Source organism: Xenopus laevis, chromosome 3L (genome assembly GCF_017654675.1).
Source record: "Xenopus laevis strain J_2021 chromosome 3L, Xenopus_laevis_v10.1, whole genome shotgun sequence".
In the NCBI taxonomy this organism is placed as follows: Eukaryota; Metazoa; Chordata; class Amphibia; order Anura; family Pipidae; genus Xenopus; species Xenopus laevis.
Window position 1 is genome coordinate 4,471,914 of NC_054375.1, and position 16,526 is coordinate 4,488,439.

General features: G+C 42.9%; 1 protein-coding gene across 4 annotated transcripts; it reads left to right on the forward strand.

Annotated features, from left to right (window-relative positions):
* The first annotated feature begins 3,325 nt into the window (after positions 1–3,325).
* rab19.L (RAB19, member RAS oncogene family L homeolog) lies at positions 3,326–11,682 on the forward strand. Of its 4 annotated transcripts, none has more exons than XM_041585280.1 (4): positions 3,326–3,644; positions 7,567–7,862; positions 8,116–8,299; positions 10,406–10,831. In XM_041585280.1, exons 2-4 carry the CDS (start codon positions 7,668–7,670, stop codon positions 10,666–10,668), a joined length of 642 nt encoding a protein of 213 aa, XP_041441214.1. In that variant the 5' UTR covers positions 3,326–3,644; positions 7,567–7,667; the 3' UTR covers positions 10,669–10,831.
* Positions 11,683–16,526: the final 4,844 nt, after the last annotated feature.

Below are 16,526 nucleotides of genomic sequence, written 5' to 3' on the forward strand. Positions count from 1 at the left end.
TTCCTGGAACTGTGACATCAGTGCGCGGGGAACGCTGGGACTTGTAGTTTTTGTCCCCAAGGTTCCGGGAGGAGCAAATCTTGGGCTGCTTCGCCCTAATATATTTTTTTGTCTCCCCGTCTTGGTCTGACCGAGTGATTGTACTTTCCCATTGGCTGGAACTATCCGGGGGACTAAGTTTGAGTCTGACTGGCGCTGGGAACTGCTCTCATCGTGGGGAAAACAGATGCCCTATACAGACGTCACTTCCGGTTTTGTCGAGCTGGTCCTCCCGACCTCACATTGTAAGAGGAGAGTTAGTGAGTGTGTGAGGGGAGGAAATGGATGTGACTCCTCCTCTATCACCTGGACTTACCTGGTCTCCTCTTTGCCTTTACTGTCACTAACAATGCACAGCCCCTCCCCCAGGCATTTCATTTGTTTCCAATCCTGTAAGTTTGTTTCCAGCAGCTCCAGTCTGGACTCTGGAATCTAATCAGTCATGTGGTTGCTATGAACCCTCTGTCCTTAGCGACCAGACGCAGGTGTGCGCAACTTGTCCAGAGAAAAGACGAAGCCATGAAAGGAGCCAAAGTCGAAAGCCACGAAAAAACCCAAAGCCACAAAAGAGCCGAAGTTGAAGCCTCAAAGCCGCGAAAAGTCCAGAAGCCGCAAAAGAAGCCAAAGCTGAAGTTTCAAAGCCGTGAAAAGACCCGAAGCCACGAAAGGAGCCGAAGTTGAAGTCTCAAAGCCGCAAAAAATCCAGAAGCCGCGAAAGGAGCCGAAGTTGAAGTTTCAAAGCCGTGAAAAGACCCGAAGCCACGAAAGGAGCCGAAGTTGAAGTTTCAAAGCCGCGAAAAGACCCGAAGCCACGAAAGGAGCCGAAGTTGAAGTCTCAAAGCCGCAAAAAATCCAGAAGCCGCGAAAGGAGCCGAAGTTGAAGTTTCAAAGCCGTGAAAAGACCCGAAGCCACGAAAGGAGCCGAAGTTGAAGTCCTGAAGCCACGAGTTCTACTGAACAACGATGTGTTTTATTTTATTAAATCCCTGGCCACCAATGTATTATTTTAATCCTCTATAGGCCTCTCCCACTAATGGTTTTTTAAAAATAAAATAAACATTTTCTAGGACCCCAATGTTTCTTTTTAATTTGTGGGCCTGACCACCAATGATTTTTTAAAAAAACTTTTATGGGGGGCCCTGGCGCTACAATTTTTTCTTAAACTTATAAGGGGGCCCTGACTAACAAATGGCTTTTTATAACTTGTGGGGAGTTATGTTTTTTTAGCGCTGATGTCTGTGTGGTCTTTTAACTGTGGGGTGGGGTCACGGGGCCCCTCTGCTCTTCTATTGGTTTCCTAACTTGAGCTCCTCCACTCTGGGCCACCCAGAATCACAGGGGGCCACCTTTATACTCCGTATAAGCATCCAGCCTGCTGCAGCCCTGAAAGAATCAGTCTGCTTATAAGCCATGCTGGGAATTGCATCTAATAACAACATCTGGAGGCCTGCCACAAAGTCCAAAGGCCGAGTCCCTGCTCTTATCTGCTTTGACAGCGACATAAAATAAATAGAGAAAGTGGGAGCTGCCCTTGTGATCTGGCCTGAGCCCTACTCAGCAGAACAATTGTTTTTGGGTGTTGGGGGTCAGTGACCCCCCTCATTTGAAAACTGGAAGGAGGCAGAAAAAGGTGAAGGTTAATATTTAAAAAAAAAAAAACCTGAAAAGTTGCTAAGAATAGGCCAATTTAATTTAAAGGTGAACTTCCCCTTTAGCAAATAACCTTCCACAAATGAAAAGTTCCTTGTAAAAGACTGACACCTGGTGGCAACCACGGGAATTACATTCCTCCAACAGCAGTAGGGGGCTACCCTGCCAGATCGTGTGTGTGTATATATATATATATATACACACACACACATCTATCTGTCTGTCTGTCTATCTATCTATCTGTCTGTTTGTCTATCTATCTATCTATCATGTCTGTCTGTCTATCTATCTGTCTGTCTGTCTGTCTGTCTATCTATCACTCTATCTATCTGTCTGTCGGTCTGTCGGTCTATCTATCTGTCTGTCTGTCTGTCCGTCTATCTGTCTGTCTGTCTATCTATCTATCTGTCTGTTTGTCTATCTATCTATCTATCATGTCTGTCTGTCTATCTATCTGTCTGTCTGTCTGTCTGTCTATCTATCACTCTATCTATCTGTCTGTCGGTCTGTCGGTCTATCTATCTGTCTGTCTGTCTGTCCGTCTATCTGTCTGTCCGTCTATCTGTCTGTCTGTCTGTCTGTCTATCATCGATCGATCTATCTATCTATCTAAATCTAAAGTCTCATTGCTGGATGAAGCAAGGGGAACCCCCATGACAGAGACATTCTCTATCCAAACATTATTTCTTGGTGAGTCAAAGCAAGAATTCTACATTTTCATGGTGTTTCATGATCAGACCACTGGAGGGCAGTGTTTCACTGGAGCGGGAGGAATGAGACTTTCCTGGTCGCTATGACAATGAACAATATGGCTGCCCCCTCTTATATGATAATCCCAAATATGGAGCCGAATAAGGGTCACGGCGAGGGAGAGACTAAAGAAATAATATATAATGTTATATTTGACTGCACTTTTCTAGTGAATATAGGGAGGGTATACTTTCCCTTTAAAACTGAAATAGCCATAAAACACTGCTAATCAGGGCAGATGGCGGATGGCTGGTTTCCAGGCAACCTGTGTGATCTTCTTATGAATAGATTAGCAACCAGCCCTGTAGCATGGGGGAGGGGGGTATTGGTTTTAAAGGGGTGGTTCGCCTTTAAATAGTATAATGTAGGGAGTGATATTCTGAGACAATTTGCAATTGGTTTTCATTTTTTATTATTTGTGGTTTTTGACTTATTCAGCAGCTCTCTGATTTGCAATTTCCGCAGTCTGGTTGCTAGTGTCCAAACTCCCCTAGCAACCATGCACTGATTTCAATAAGAGACTGGAACATGAATAGGAGAGGCCTGATAATAATAGAAAGTAGCGATAACAATACATTTGTGGCCTAACAGAGCATTTGTTTTTTTTAAGATGGGGTCAGTGACCCCTGTTTGAAAGCTGGAAAAAGTCTGATGAAGGCAAATGATTTAAAATAAGTACAAAAAAATGAAGGCGAAGCAACTATACAGCAGGCGGAAACCCCTAATAAAATAGGCAAAGGGCTTTTGTTTAATGTGAAACAATGAACTCCTCCCCCTTTGGGGCCACTGTGTCTCAGGCAGAGCAGATAAGGAGGAGTTTCTCAGAATGGAATTAAGTAGCACAGTCTCCTGCCCCGAAATGAGGCCTCCCTGTAGCCTGGAGGGATTATTAAGGTGGAACAATAGCAGTGGGGCTGGGCGAGTCTGTCACTGCTGTATACGACTGTGACGCAGTTTCACGGGGAGCCCGAGTCCCGGCACAAAGGTTTCCTTGTGGCCACTCACTTAGAGAGTCATTGTGCCCAACCCCAGTGGATTCCTAGTTACAATGAGGCTCTGTAGTCGTTCAGGGATGAGTGAAAACAAAGCCGGGCCCTATTATTTGCAGCAGCAGTCAGTGAGCAAAGATAAGAGGCCCAACAGGATGGCTATGGGCTACTAGCACCTTTGCACCCATGCACCTCCAGGGGAGAGCCAAGGGCACAGTAAGGTTGTTGTTTTTCTCCTTCTAAGACCATAAATTGTTTCCTTATTGCTCAGTTCCTGAACTACAACTCCCAGCATGCCTCACGCCCGGCCTCACCTGTTCCTCCAGGTTAGAGGCAGACACAGTAAGGTGTGTAGGACAGGTGAGCGAGTAACAGCAGGAGAGTCTCCAGGTAAGATCAATCATCACCTGCTCGGGGGAAGAGGAGACAGCTTTGCCTTTAAAGGTAACCACACTTTTGTATCGGGGTGCAACTTTATGCATAGGTCGCTTATAGCAATGCCGCTCCGGAGATTAAAGGGGAACTCCACCCACAATCTCATTCTAAGCGACTTCCCCGATATCCATTCATTCCTTGTTCTCACTGGGTTTACAGTTAATGAGTCGGAACCAGCAGTGCAGAGAATTCAAACAGCCAGACGACTGTAGGAGATTTCACTGGGGGGGGAGGCAGTATGGCAGCTCCAGCGCCTATTAATACATAGAAATACGCAGAAGGTTGCCTTTTATATTATTATAGAAGAATAAAGGGGAATTATTTGTGTTTCACGGAACAGAATAAATACACAACTCTGTGTTACTGAGTGATTGGAAACACAATCTGTAAAGAAATGAATTACCGGAATTATCGGAATCTTGATTTTCTAGCCTAAAATTCCCCCCCGAAGCTTCAGGCAAATCTCAGTGTCACAAACCAGGAGTCTCGTGATTCTGAATAGTTTATTAGGGAGTCAGAGGTGCCGGGAGTATGACTTGCACCCTAATATAAAGGCAACATAGACTGAGTGTTTGTCATTTATGTAAACAGGAATATAAATATATTTACTGCATATACATACATATACTGTATATAAATATATATTCACATAATGTACCACTTCCTGTGTGCCCAGAACATTCCTTCTATGTATATTTGTATTTATACATATGGGAGGAGGAGGTGCCATATTGATTCCCTTAGACAGTACAGTATGAGGGTATAGCTTATTGTGTGCCCAGAACATTCCTTCTATGTATATTTGTATTTATACATATGGGAGGAGGAGGTGCCATATTGATTCCCTTAGACAGTACAGTATGAGGGTATAGCTTATTGTGTGCCCAGAACATTCCTTCTCTGTATATTTGTATTTATACATATGGGAGGAGGAGGTGCCATATTGATTCCCTTAGACAGTACAGTATGAGGGTATAGCTTATTGTGTGCCCAGAACATTCCTTCTCTGTATATTTGTATTTATACATATGGGAGGAGGAGGTGTTATATTGATTCCCTTAGAGTCTAGACAGTACAGTATGAGGGTATAGCTTATTGTGTGCCCAGAACATTCCTTCTCTGTATATTTGTATTTATACATATGGGAGGAGGAGGTGCCATATTGATTCCCTTAGACAGTACAGTATGAGAGTATAGCTTATTGTGTGCCCAGAACATTCCTTCTCTGTATATTTGTATTTATACATATGGGAGGAGGAGGTGCCATATTGATTTCCCTTAGACAGTACAGTATGAGGGTATAGCTTATTGTGTGCCCAGAACATTCCTTCTCTGTATATTTGTATTTATACATATGGGAGGAGGTGCCATATTGATTCCCTTAGACAGTACAGTATGAGGGGTATAGCTTATTGTGTGCCCAGAACATTCCTTCTCTGTATATTTGTATTTATACATATGGGAGGAGGAGGTGCCATATTGATTCCCTTAGACAGTACAGTATGAGGGTATAGCTTATTGTGTGCCCAGAACATTCCTTCTCTGTATATTTGTATTTATACATATGGGAGGAGGGAGGTGCCATATTGATTCCCTTAGACAGTACAGTATGAGGGTATAGCTTATTGTGTGCCCAGAACATTCCTTCTCTGTATATTTGGATTTGTTGGTGATAATGATAAACAACTGAGGCCGTTCGATCTAGGAACCAAGGACTTAAACTCAGACTGACAGCCGAGGCACAGTGACGTGACAGTTGACACTTTACAAAGAGGCCAATTTAGGCTCGTGGGATTCTCCATCACCTCCCACGCTGTGTACATTTATAAAGTATATAATAAATGACATATAAAATGCTACATTTGTTTCCCGTAACTGAATCCTTTTCCATTAGTAAAGGATGCTGGGAAAGTCTTTAATTTTTCATAGAAGTCTATTCATGAGAGTGCTCAGTCCCCTCGGCAGGTACATTCAGCTTTCACTTGTTCCATAGACACTGCCCTTGTCTGCTTACACTGGGGATCAGATAGGATCTGTTATACAGATAGCTAGAATCTCAGCTGCCATAAAGCAGGGCAGGACTGCTGCTTACAATGAGAATCAGATAGGATCTGTGCAGCCACTGGGACAGAATGTTCTGTTATACAGATAACTAGAATCTCAGCTGCCATAAAGCAGGACAGGACTGCTGCTTACAATGGGGATCAGATAGGATCTGTGCAGCCACTGGGACAGAATGTTCTGTTATACAGATAGCTAGAATCTCAGCTGCCATAAAGCAGGACAGGACTGCTGCTTACAATGGGGATCAGATAGGATCTGTGCAGCCACTGGGACAGAATGTTCTGTTATACAGATAACTAGAATCTCAGCTGCCATAAAGCAGGACAGGACTGCTGCTTACAATGGGGATCAGATAGGATCTGTGCAGCCACTGGGACAGAATGTTCTGTTATACAGATAACTAGAATCTCAGCTGCCATAAAGCAGGACAGGACTGCTGCTTACAATGGGGATCAGATAGGATCTGTGCAGCCACTGGGACAGAATGTTCTGTTATACAGATAGCTAGAATCTCAGCTGCCATAAAGCAGGACAGGACTGGCTGCTTACAATGGGGATCAGATAGGATCTGTGCAGCCACTGGGACAGAATGTTCTGTTATACAGATAGCTAGAATCTCAGCTGCCATAAAGCAGGACAGGACTGCTGCTTACAATGAGAATCAGATAGGATCTGTGCAGCCACAGGGACAGAATGTTCTGTTATACAGATAGCTAGAATCTCAGCTGCCATAAAGCAGGACAGGACTGCTGCTTACAATGGGGATCAGATAGGATCTGTGCAGTCACTGGGACAGAATGCTGTGTTATACAGATAGCTAGAATCTCAGCTGCCATAAAGCAGGACAGGACTGCTGCTTACAATTGGGGAATCAGATAGGATCTGTGCAGCCACTGGGACAGAATGTTCTGTTATACAGATAGCTAGAATCTCAGCTGCCATAAAGCAGGGCAGGACTGATGCTTACAATGGGGATCAGATAGGATCTGTGCAGCCACAGGGACAGAATGTTCTGTTATACAGATAGCTAGAATCTCAGCTGCCATAAAGCAGGACAGGACTGCTGCTTACAATGGGGATCAGATAGGATCTGTGCAGCCACTGGGACAGAATGTTCTGTTATACAGATAGCTAGAATCTCAGCTGCCATAAAGCAGGACAGGACTGCTGCTTACAATGGGGATCAGATAGGATCTGTGCAGCCACAGGGACAGAATGTTCTGTTATACAGATAGCTAGAATCTCAGCTGCCATAAAGCAGGACAGGACTGCTGCTTACAATGGGGATCAGATAGGATCTGTGCAGCCGACTGGGACAGAATGTTCTGTTATACAGATAGCTAGAATCTCAGCTGCCATAAAGCAGGACAGGACTGCTGCTTACAATGGGGATCAGATAGGATCTGTGCAGCCACAGGGACAGAATGTTCTGTTATACAGATAGCTAGAATCTCAGCTGCCATAAAGCAGGACAGGACTGCTGCTTACAATGGGGATCAGATAGGATCTGTGCAGCCACTGGGACAGAATGCTCTGTTATACAGATAGCTAGAATCTCAGCTGCCATAAAGCAGGACAGGACTGCTGCTTAGAATGGGGATCAGATGGGAAATATAATTCGGTTCCTTTCTCACCTCAGGTTGTTGTTACCGCAGAATGTCTTTCTCCGCCTGGAAATTATAAACATTCGGAACAGTCCGGAATCTCTGGGCACTGGTGAGTCGGAGTATTTGCCGCAAGATGCCGGGGAGAGGTTCCCTAGAGGACGACCCCTTCGACTTCCTGTTTAAGATCATTCTGATTGGTGATTCCAACGTGGGGAAGACTTGTGTGGTGCACCGGTTCCAGTCGGGAATCTTTATGGACAATCAGCAGAACACTATCGGGGTGGATTTCACAGTGAGGAGCCTGAACATTAATGGGAAGAAGGTGAAGGTCAGTGGTTGGTCAGATATTTCCTCTACCCTGGGTTGCCATAGAAACAAGTCCTGGGGGGGCCATCGTGCAACCCCAATAATCATTCCAGGTCATGTGACCTGTATGGGAAAGAGCAAATAGATCATGTCCTTGTTCCCCCCTATGGAATAAGCTGATTTTTTTTTAGTTCAACGGTGTCTTTGGCTTACAGATAAGGAGGAGTTCAGTATAGCGGCGAGATAATGATGTTGCGCCTCTTCTATACGCACAGGTGCAAGTGTGGGACACCGCCGGGCAGGAACGTTTCCGCACAATCACCCAGAGTTATTACCGCAGCGCCCACGGCGCAATCATCGCCTATGACATCACTCGCCGCCAGTCCTTCGAGTCGGTGCCGCACTGGATCTACGAAGCGGGAAAATACGGCGCAGCCAACCTGATGCTGATGTTAATGGGTAGGTTTTGGGGGTCCCCTTAAATAAGAGAGGGGTCACCCCATGTGCCCGAGGGAGGGGGGTAATTAGCAGATAGTTCCATCCTGGAGGGGGTCAGTGATGTTTATGGGTTTACGAAGGGGGTCTTGTAACCCATAGCAACCAAGCGGTACTTTCACAAAGTATGTTTTTTTTGTTTTGTTTTTTACTGAGCACTGAAGCATCTCTAGTGACGAGCGAATCTGTCCCATTTCACTTCGCTGAAAAGAATCGAGAATTTTTTTTAAGCGTGCAACAAATTTTCTCGCTCCAAATAAATTAGAGTCAATGGGCGTTTTTTCTAATGGCGACTTTTTTGTACTAAAACATTAAAGTCAATGGGCGTTTTTTCTTATGTCGACTTTTTTGGGGGCAGACGAGCAGATTCGGAGAGATTTTGTCGCCTGGCGACTAATCGCCTCTTCTGAGTGGCGACAATCTCCCCAAACTGCCTTCCGTGAAGAATCGCCTGCGCTAATACACTTGTGGTGCTTCAATTTCCGAAGTCGCCCAAAGTTTCCTTGCGAGGCAACTTTGGAAATCGAAGCGCCGCGAGTGTTCTTCAAGCTCACGGAAGGCAGTTCGGGGAGATTGTCACCACGCAGAAGAGGCGATTATTATATCGACTCTTCGAATCTGCTCGGCTGCCCCAATCCTTAATGCATTAAAGTCAATGGGCGTTTTTTCTTATGGCGACTTTTTTTGTCCAAATGCATTAGGGGTAAGGGCACACCTGGAGATTCAAACTGCTTCCCCGTGTTTTCCGCCGGCTTCAATGAAAAAATGCCTGCGCCAATGCACTGGCAGCGCTTCGATTTCCAAAGTCGCCCGAAGTTTACTCGTGAGGAAACTTCGGGGAAAACGAATCGCTCCGAGTGCCATCCCGCTGGCGATTTACATTCTAGCCGACAGGAGATTAGTCGCCCAAAGAAGAGGAGATTTGTCGCCGGGCGACTAATCTCCCCGAATCGCAGTGCATGTCTCTGCCCTGGATGTTTTTTCTTATGGCGAAATTTTTTGTCCTTATGTATTAGTCAATGGGCGTTTTTTCACCAAAGTTTCGCACGAGAATTCGCACGAGAATCCGCACATGGCGAATTTCACAATTTTGCTGGGAATCCATGTCTGATGACTAAATTCGCTCATCACTAAGCATCTTCTGCTTCATTTCTTCTCCTCAACAAGCAGAATTAGTAGACACACGCAGTGCAGAATATGTAATCAGACTAATCCCATTTGTTTCTGCTTGTGACTCTTGAAACTTTGTATTGCCTGATCTGGCTACTGCTACACGGTTTCAGGAGTCAGAACCAGCAGTGCAGAATATGTAATCAGCCCAATCTCATTTGTTTCTGGTTGTGACTCTTGAAACATTGTATTGCCTGATCTGGCTACTGCTACACGGTTTCAGGAGTCAGAACCAGCAGTGCAGAATATGTAATCAGCCCAATCTCATTTGTTTCTGGTTGTGACTCTTGAAACTTTGTATTGTCTGCTCTGGCTACTCTTACACAGTTTCAGGAGTCAGAACCAGCAGTGCAGAATATGTAATCAGACTAATCCCATTTGTTTCTGGTTGTGACTCTTGAAACATTGTATTGCCTGATCTGGCTACTGCTACACGGTTTCAGGAGTCAGAACCAGCAGTGCAGAATATGTAATCAGCCCAATCTCATTTGTTTCTGGTTGTGACTCTTGAAACATTGTATTGCCTGATCTGGCTACTGCTACACGGTTTCAGGAGTCAGAACCAGCAGTGCAGAATATGTAATCAGACTAATCCCATTTGTTTCTGGTTGTGACTCTTGAAACTTTGTATTGTCTGCTCTGGCTACTCTTACACAGTTTCAGGAGTTAGAACCAGCAGTGCAGAATATGTAATCAGACTAATCCCATTTGTTTCTGGTTGTGACTCTTGAAACTTTGTATTTCCTGCTCTGGCTACTGCTACACGGTTTCAGGAGTCAGAACCAGCAGTGCAGAATAGGTAATCAGCCCAATCTCACCTTGCGACAGTCCAAGAGAGGCATTTTTAGGAGGGGGGCTGGGGTAGATATCACTAACAGTTTGCCGTCTCCCCATTGAAAGGGAATAAATCGGACCTGGCGGAGAAGAGGCAGATCCTGTTCGAGGAGGCTTGCACTCTAGCAGAGAAGCACGGGCTGCTGGCGGTCCTAGAGACCTCGGCTAAGGAGTCGCACAATGTGGACGAGGTGTTTCTTCTAATGGCCAAAGAGCTCATCGCCCGCAACACATTCCACTACCACAACGAGAGCCCCCGCAACAGCTTCATACTGGACTCCAAACCCGTCCTCGCCCCCCCAGAGCCGGACAAGAGCTGCTTGTGTTAAAGTAAATCAGTAAATCTTAAATACAGGGGCCCTCCTGCTCCTGCGCCTCCTCTTAAAGGAGTGGTTCCCCCTTTCAGTCAACTTTTAGTATGTTATAGAATTGCCAAATCCTAGCAACTTTTCAATTGGTCTTCATTATTTATTTCTTAAAGTTTTTTTTTAATCATTGGCCGTTTTCTTCTGACTCTTTCAAATAGGGGGTCACTGACCCCATCTAAAAGCAAATGCTCTGTAAAACTACACTACAGATTTGTATTACTCCTCTTTCTATTCAGGTCCTTCCCTATTAATTTTTCAGTCTCTTATTCAAATCAGTGCATGGTTGCTAGTGGAATTTGGGCCCTAGCAACCAGGTGGCTGAAATAACAAACTGGAGAGCTGCTGAATAAAAAGCTAAATAAGTCAAAAACCACAAATAATAAAAAATGAAAACCAATTGCAAATTGTCTCAGAATATCCCTCTCTACATCATACTAACAGTTTCGTAATTCTAAGCAACTTTTCAATTGGTCTTCATTTTTTCTTTTTTATAGCTTTTGAATTATTTGCCTTCTTCTGACTCTTTACAGCTTTCGAATAGGGGTCACTGACCCCATCTAAAAAACAAATGTAAGGCTACAAATGTATTGTTATTGCTACTTTTTATTACTCCTCTTTCTATTCAGGCCTCTCATATTCATATTCCAGTTTCTTATTCAAATGAATGCATGGTTGCTAGGGGAATTTGGACCCTAGCAACCAGATGGCTGAAATTACAAACTGCTGCTGAATAAAAAGCTAAATAAGTCAAAAACCACAAATAATAAAAAATGAGAACCAATTGCAAATTATCTCAGAATATCCCTCTCTACATCATACTAACAGTTAATTTAAAGGGGAACAATCCATTTCCCGTGCAGTAAAGGGGAACTGGAGCTCAATATGCACTAATAGTGTCGCATTTATATACACGGCAGCTCACATGCACCCTGCCATCTGTGTTTCCATTTTGCACATGGACCCGTATTAACAAGGGAAAAAAAAAAAAAAAGTGTAATTTTAGGATTCCAAAACTGATGGACATGAGTCTTTTTTCAGCCTCAGCTACTGCGTTTCCCTCATGTGATCCCCTGTATTTTCCTATATAAAAAGCCGTATTCTTCCTGACGTCTGTTAATAAATAACTGGGTAATTTATTTGTTGTGATTGGCTGGGGAGGGGCATTTCCTGTACAACCAATCACGCGCGGAGATTTGTGCCCAGACAGGATTGGCGACATATTTCTTCCGACGAGTAAATAAACTGGTTTTGCCGCTGCTTGAGAACCGGTGACCTGTGTGAGAAACAATGAGAAGGAAAACAAGGACATTCCTTTGAGCTCAGGCGCCGCTAAAATAATCTGATTGGCCGTCTGTTATTCTAGCGTTATTAATGGGGATGATATTGGGCACCCAAAATTATAATTTGCCTATAATTCTTTTTATAAACAGGGATGGGATCCGTTATCCGGAAAGCTACGAATTACGCAAAGGCCGTCTCCCACAGACTCCATTTTATCCAGATAACCAGAGTTTTTAAAAAAACTATTTCCTTTTTCTGTGTAATAATAAAACAGTCGCTTGTACTTGATCCCAACTAAGATATAATTAATCCTTATTGGAGGCAAAACCAGCCTATTGGGTTTATTTCATGTTTATATGATTTTCTAGTAGACTTAAGGTATGAAGATCCAAATTACAAAAGGATCCGTTATCTGGAAACCCCCAGGTCCCGAGTATTCTGGATAACAGGTCCCATACCTGTAATAATAAAACAGTCGCTTGTACTTGATCCCAACTAAGATATAATTAATCCTTATTGGAAGCAAAACCAGCCTATTGGGTTTATTTCATGTTTATATGATTTTCTAGTAGACTTAAGGTATGAAGATCCAAATTACAAAAGGATCCGTTATCTGGAAACCCCCAGGTCCCGAGTATTCTGGATAACAGGTCCCATACCTGTAATAATAAAACAGTCGCTTGTACTTGATCCCAACTAAGATATAATTAATCCTTATTGGAAGCAAAACCAGCCTATTGGGTTTATTTCATGTTTATATGATTTTATAGTAGACTTAAGGTATGAAGATCTGAATTACAGAAAAATCCATTATCTGGTAAAACCCCAGGTACAGAGCATTCTGGATAACAGGTCCCATACCTGTATTTGATCCCAACTAAGATAAAATTAATCTTTATTGGAAACAAAACCAGTCTATTGGCTTTATTTCTAGTAGACTTAAGGAACGAAGGTCCAAATTACAGAAAGATCCACGATTCAGAAAACCCCAGGTCCTGAGCATTCTGGATAACAGGTCCCATACCTGGACTTGATCCCAACTAAGATATAATTAATCCTTATTGGAAACAAAACCAGCCTATTGGGTTCATCTAATGTTTATATGATTTTCTAGTAGACTTAAGATATGAAGATCCAAATTACAGAAAGATCTGTTATCCAGAAAGGCCCAAGTCCCGAGCATTGTGGATAACAGGTCCCATACCGCTGTACTGTATCTTCTCTATATCAGGAATGATCCAGCAGTTCCCCATCTTGGATCTTGCTGTGTGAGTCAGTGGCTCTGCACATGCTCAGTGGCTGCTGCTGAGAAGCTGAGCTTAGGGGTCATATGAAATCATTATCTTCCAGTCTTACATTTAAACCACTGCCTGGTTGCCAGGGGAAGTTGGAGCTTAGCAACCAGAATATCACTGGCTACATCATACTCAATGTTAAAGAGGTGGTTAACTTTAGTATGTTATAGAATGGCCAATTCTAAACAACTTTTCAGTTGCTCTTCATTATTTATAGTTTTAATTATTTGCCTTTTCCTTCTGACTCTTTCCAGCATTCAAATAGGGGTCAGTGACCCCATCTAAAAATGTATTGTTATTGTTAATTTTTATTAGGGATGCACCGAATCCACTATTTTGGATTCGGCTGAAACCGCCAATACTTCGTGAAATATTCGTCCGAATACCGAATCCTAATTTGCCTATGCAAATTAGGGATGGGAAGGGGAAAACATTTTTTACTTCCTTGTTTAGTGACAAAGTCACACAATTTCCCTTTCCACTCCCAATTTGCATAAGCAAATTAGGATTTGGTTCAGCCGAATCCATCTGAAAAAAGCCAGGATCCTGGATTTGGTGCATCCTTACTCATCTTTCTATTCAGGCCTCTCCTATTCAAATAATGGTTGCTAGGGGAATGTGGATCCTAGCAACCAGAAATTGCAAACTGGAGAGCTGCTGAATAAAAAGCTAAATAAGTCAAAAACCAGAAATAATAAAAAATGAAAACCAATTGCAGATTGTCTCAGAATATCCCTCTCTACATCAAACTAACAGTTAATTTAAAGGGGAACAACCCCCTTTAATTTAAAAGTTAATTACCATCCCTTTACAGGCAGAACAAAGAGCGAGAGATCAGTCTGGGTTTATAAAGGTAAATAATAAATGCAGAGATCCATCCTGTAGTCGAGGGTTTCCTAAAACTAGAGACTGCCCCCCCCCCACCCCGGAGGGCCCAGACCAATGGGTATGAGGACTTCCTTTTGCTCAATTATCTTTTGCTTTTTTTTTTTTGGACCTTGTGTAAGTTTAGAATATGTAAAGGTCCGTGTGAGATGCTTCTTTCTGCAGCGTGGATCCTAGAGGGAGGCGCTGTCTCATTGTAGCCCTATGGGGGAGATCAGGTCAGAAGAGGTACTGCACCCGCTCATCTATAAACTCAGTTTTCCATTCATTTTTGCCTCATTTAATTAAAACGTCATCTCAGGTGGAACCCGGCAACATTTTTTTTTTTTTTTTTTTTTTAAAAAAAAGATTTTTAAATTACCTTAATTTTTATTGCAAGAGGTGCAGTTGCCCTTTCATCAGTAAACAAGGGGATACGTGAGAATTCAGATCTGGAATTTGGGATGTTAATGTCTTAATGCAACATCCCCAAGAAGTCTGGTGTAGTTGCCATGGAGACGAGTATAGTCCCAGTACAAATTCTTTACTGTCCCGAGGTTTCATAGACCCCGATGTTGCGGGAGACGGATCACTCCTCCGGCAGCTGAACTTACAGACTTTGACCTTCCTTAATAACTGGGAGGCAGAATCTATAAAAAGACTTATATACAGGGCAGGCTGTTTGTATAGGGCGAGACAGGTGTGCCGCCGGCTGAATGGATTCCAGACTGTCCTGCTGTCAGTTACGTCTATGAACCATAATTAACTGTTACCTCGCCCCCAGTCCCTGCCAAAACAGAACTATGGGCACTAAAAATCCTTCTACACCTATAGTCCAACTAAAAAGTCGGGGGGTTCTATAGCAGTACTAAGGAGCTCTGGATCTGGGCCACTTTTACTAATTCAGGTTGGCCTTTAAAACTGGCAGCTGGTGAATGTGTAATATATTATATGTGATATATTATATGTTATATATTCTGCATAAGATGGCTAGATATAGGATGCTGCCATAACCCCAATATAAATATTATGTATGGGACACAACTAGCCCCCCCCCCCCCCCACTCCTCTAAACACCCCAATACCTACATTGAAGCATTACGGGAGCATCATCATTATTGTCTTATATTATACAACTGAGCTGCACAAACATCACCCACTCGACCAACCAAAAGTACCTGCGAGAATGAGCCAAAATCCCTCACTCCCATGCCTACTCACTCCAACAGACTTATAGGGGTTGTTCCCCTCTAAATTAACTGTTAGTATGATGTAGAGAGGGATATTCTGAGACAATTTGCAATTGGTTTTCATTTTTTATTATTTGTGCTTTTTTGAGTTATTTAGCTTTTTATTCAGCAGCTCTCCAGTTTGCAATTGCAGCAGTCTGGTTGCTAGGGTCTAAATCATCCTAGCAACCATGCATTGATATGAACAAGAGACTGGAATATGAATAGGAGAGGCCTGAATAGAAAGATGAGGAATAAAAAGTAGCAATAACAATACATTTGTAGCCTTACAGAGCATTTGTTTTTTTAGACAGGGTCAGTGACCCCCATTTGAAAGCTGGAAAGAATCAGAAGAAGAAGGCAAATCATTCAAAAAGATTTAAAAGAAAAAAACCAAGGCTAATTGAAAAGTTGATTATGCTATAACATACTAAAAGTTAAAGGAACAGTAAAACCAAAAAATAAGGTGTTTTAAAGTAATGAAAATATAATGTAGTGTTGCCCTGCACTGGTAAAACTGATATGTTTGCTTCAGAAACACTACTATAGTTCATATAAACAAGCTGCTAAATAGCAATGGCGGAAATGGAAAAAAGGCTATATGGCACAGGATAAATAGTGTTCTACAGAGCTTATCTGCTGTGTAACCTGAGCTAAACTATAGTAGTACTTATGTGATCTACTGTGTATCCTGTGCTTGAATGGCTGTCCCCATGGCTACACAGCAGCTTGTTTATATAAACTATAGTAGTACTTATCTGTTATCTACTGTGTATCCTATGCTTGAATGGCTGCCCCCATGGCTACACAGCAGCTTGCTTATATAAACTATAGTAGTACTTATCTGTTATCTACTGTGTATCCTGTGCTTGAATGGCTGCCCCATGGCTACACAGCAGCTTGTTTATATAAACTATAGTAGTACTTATCTGTTATCTACTGTGTATCCTGTGCTTGAATGGCTGCCCCCATTGCTACACAGCAGCTTGTTTATATAAACTATAGTAGTACTTATCCGTTATCTACTGTGTATCCTGTGCTTGAATGGCTGCCCCCATGGCTACACAGCAGCTTGTTTATATAAACTATAGTAGTGTTTTACTAGTGCAGGGCAACACTGCATTATATTTTCATTACATTAACACAATTA

What these genes read in the sequence shown, in the direction of transcription:
- rab19.L (XM_041585280.1), top strand. Translation starts at nt 7,668, where the DNA reads ATGCCGGGGAGAGGTTCCCTAGAGGACGACCCCTTCGACTTCCTGTTT. An exon ending in TTAATGGGAAGAAGGTGAAG is followed by an intron (nt 7,863 to 8,115) that starts GTCAGTGGTTGG and finishes CTATACGCACAG; the next exon opens with GTGCAAGTGTGGGACACCGC. An exon ending in CCTGATGCTGATGTTAATGG is followed by an intron (nt 8,300 to 10,405) that starts GTAGGTTTTGGG and finishes CCCCATTGAAAG; the next exon opens with GGAATAAATCGGACCTGGCG.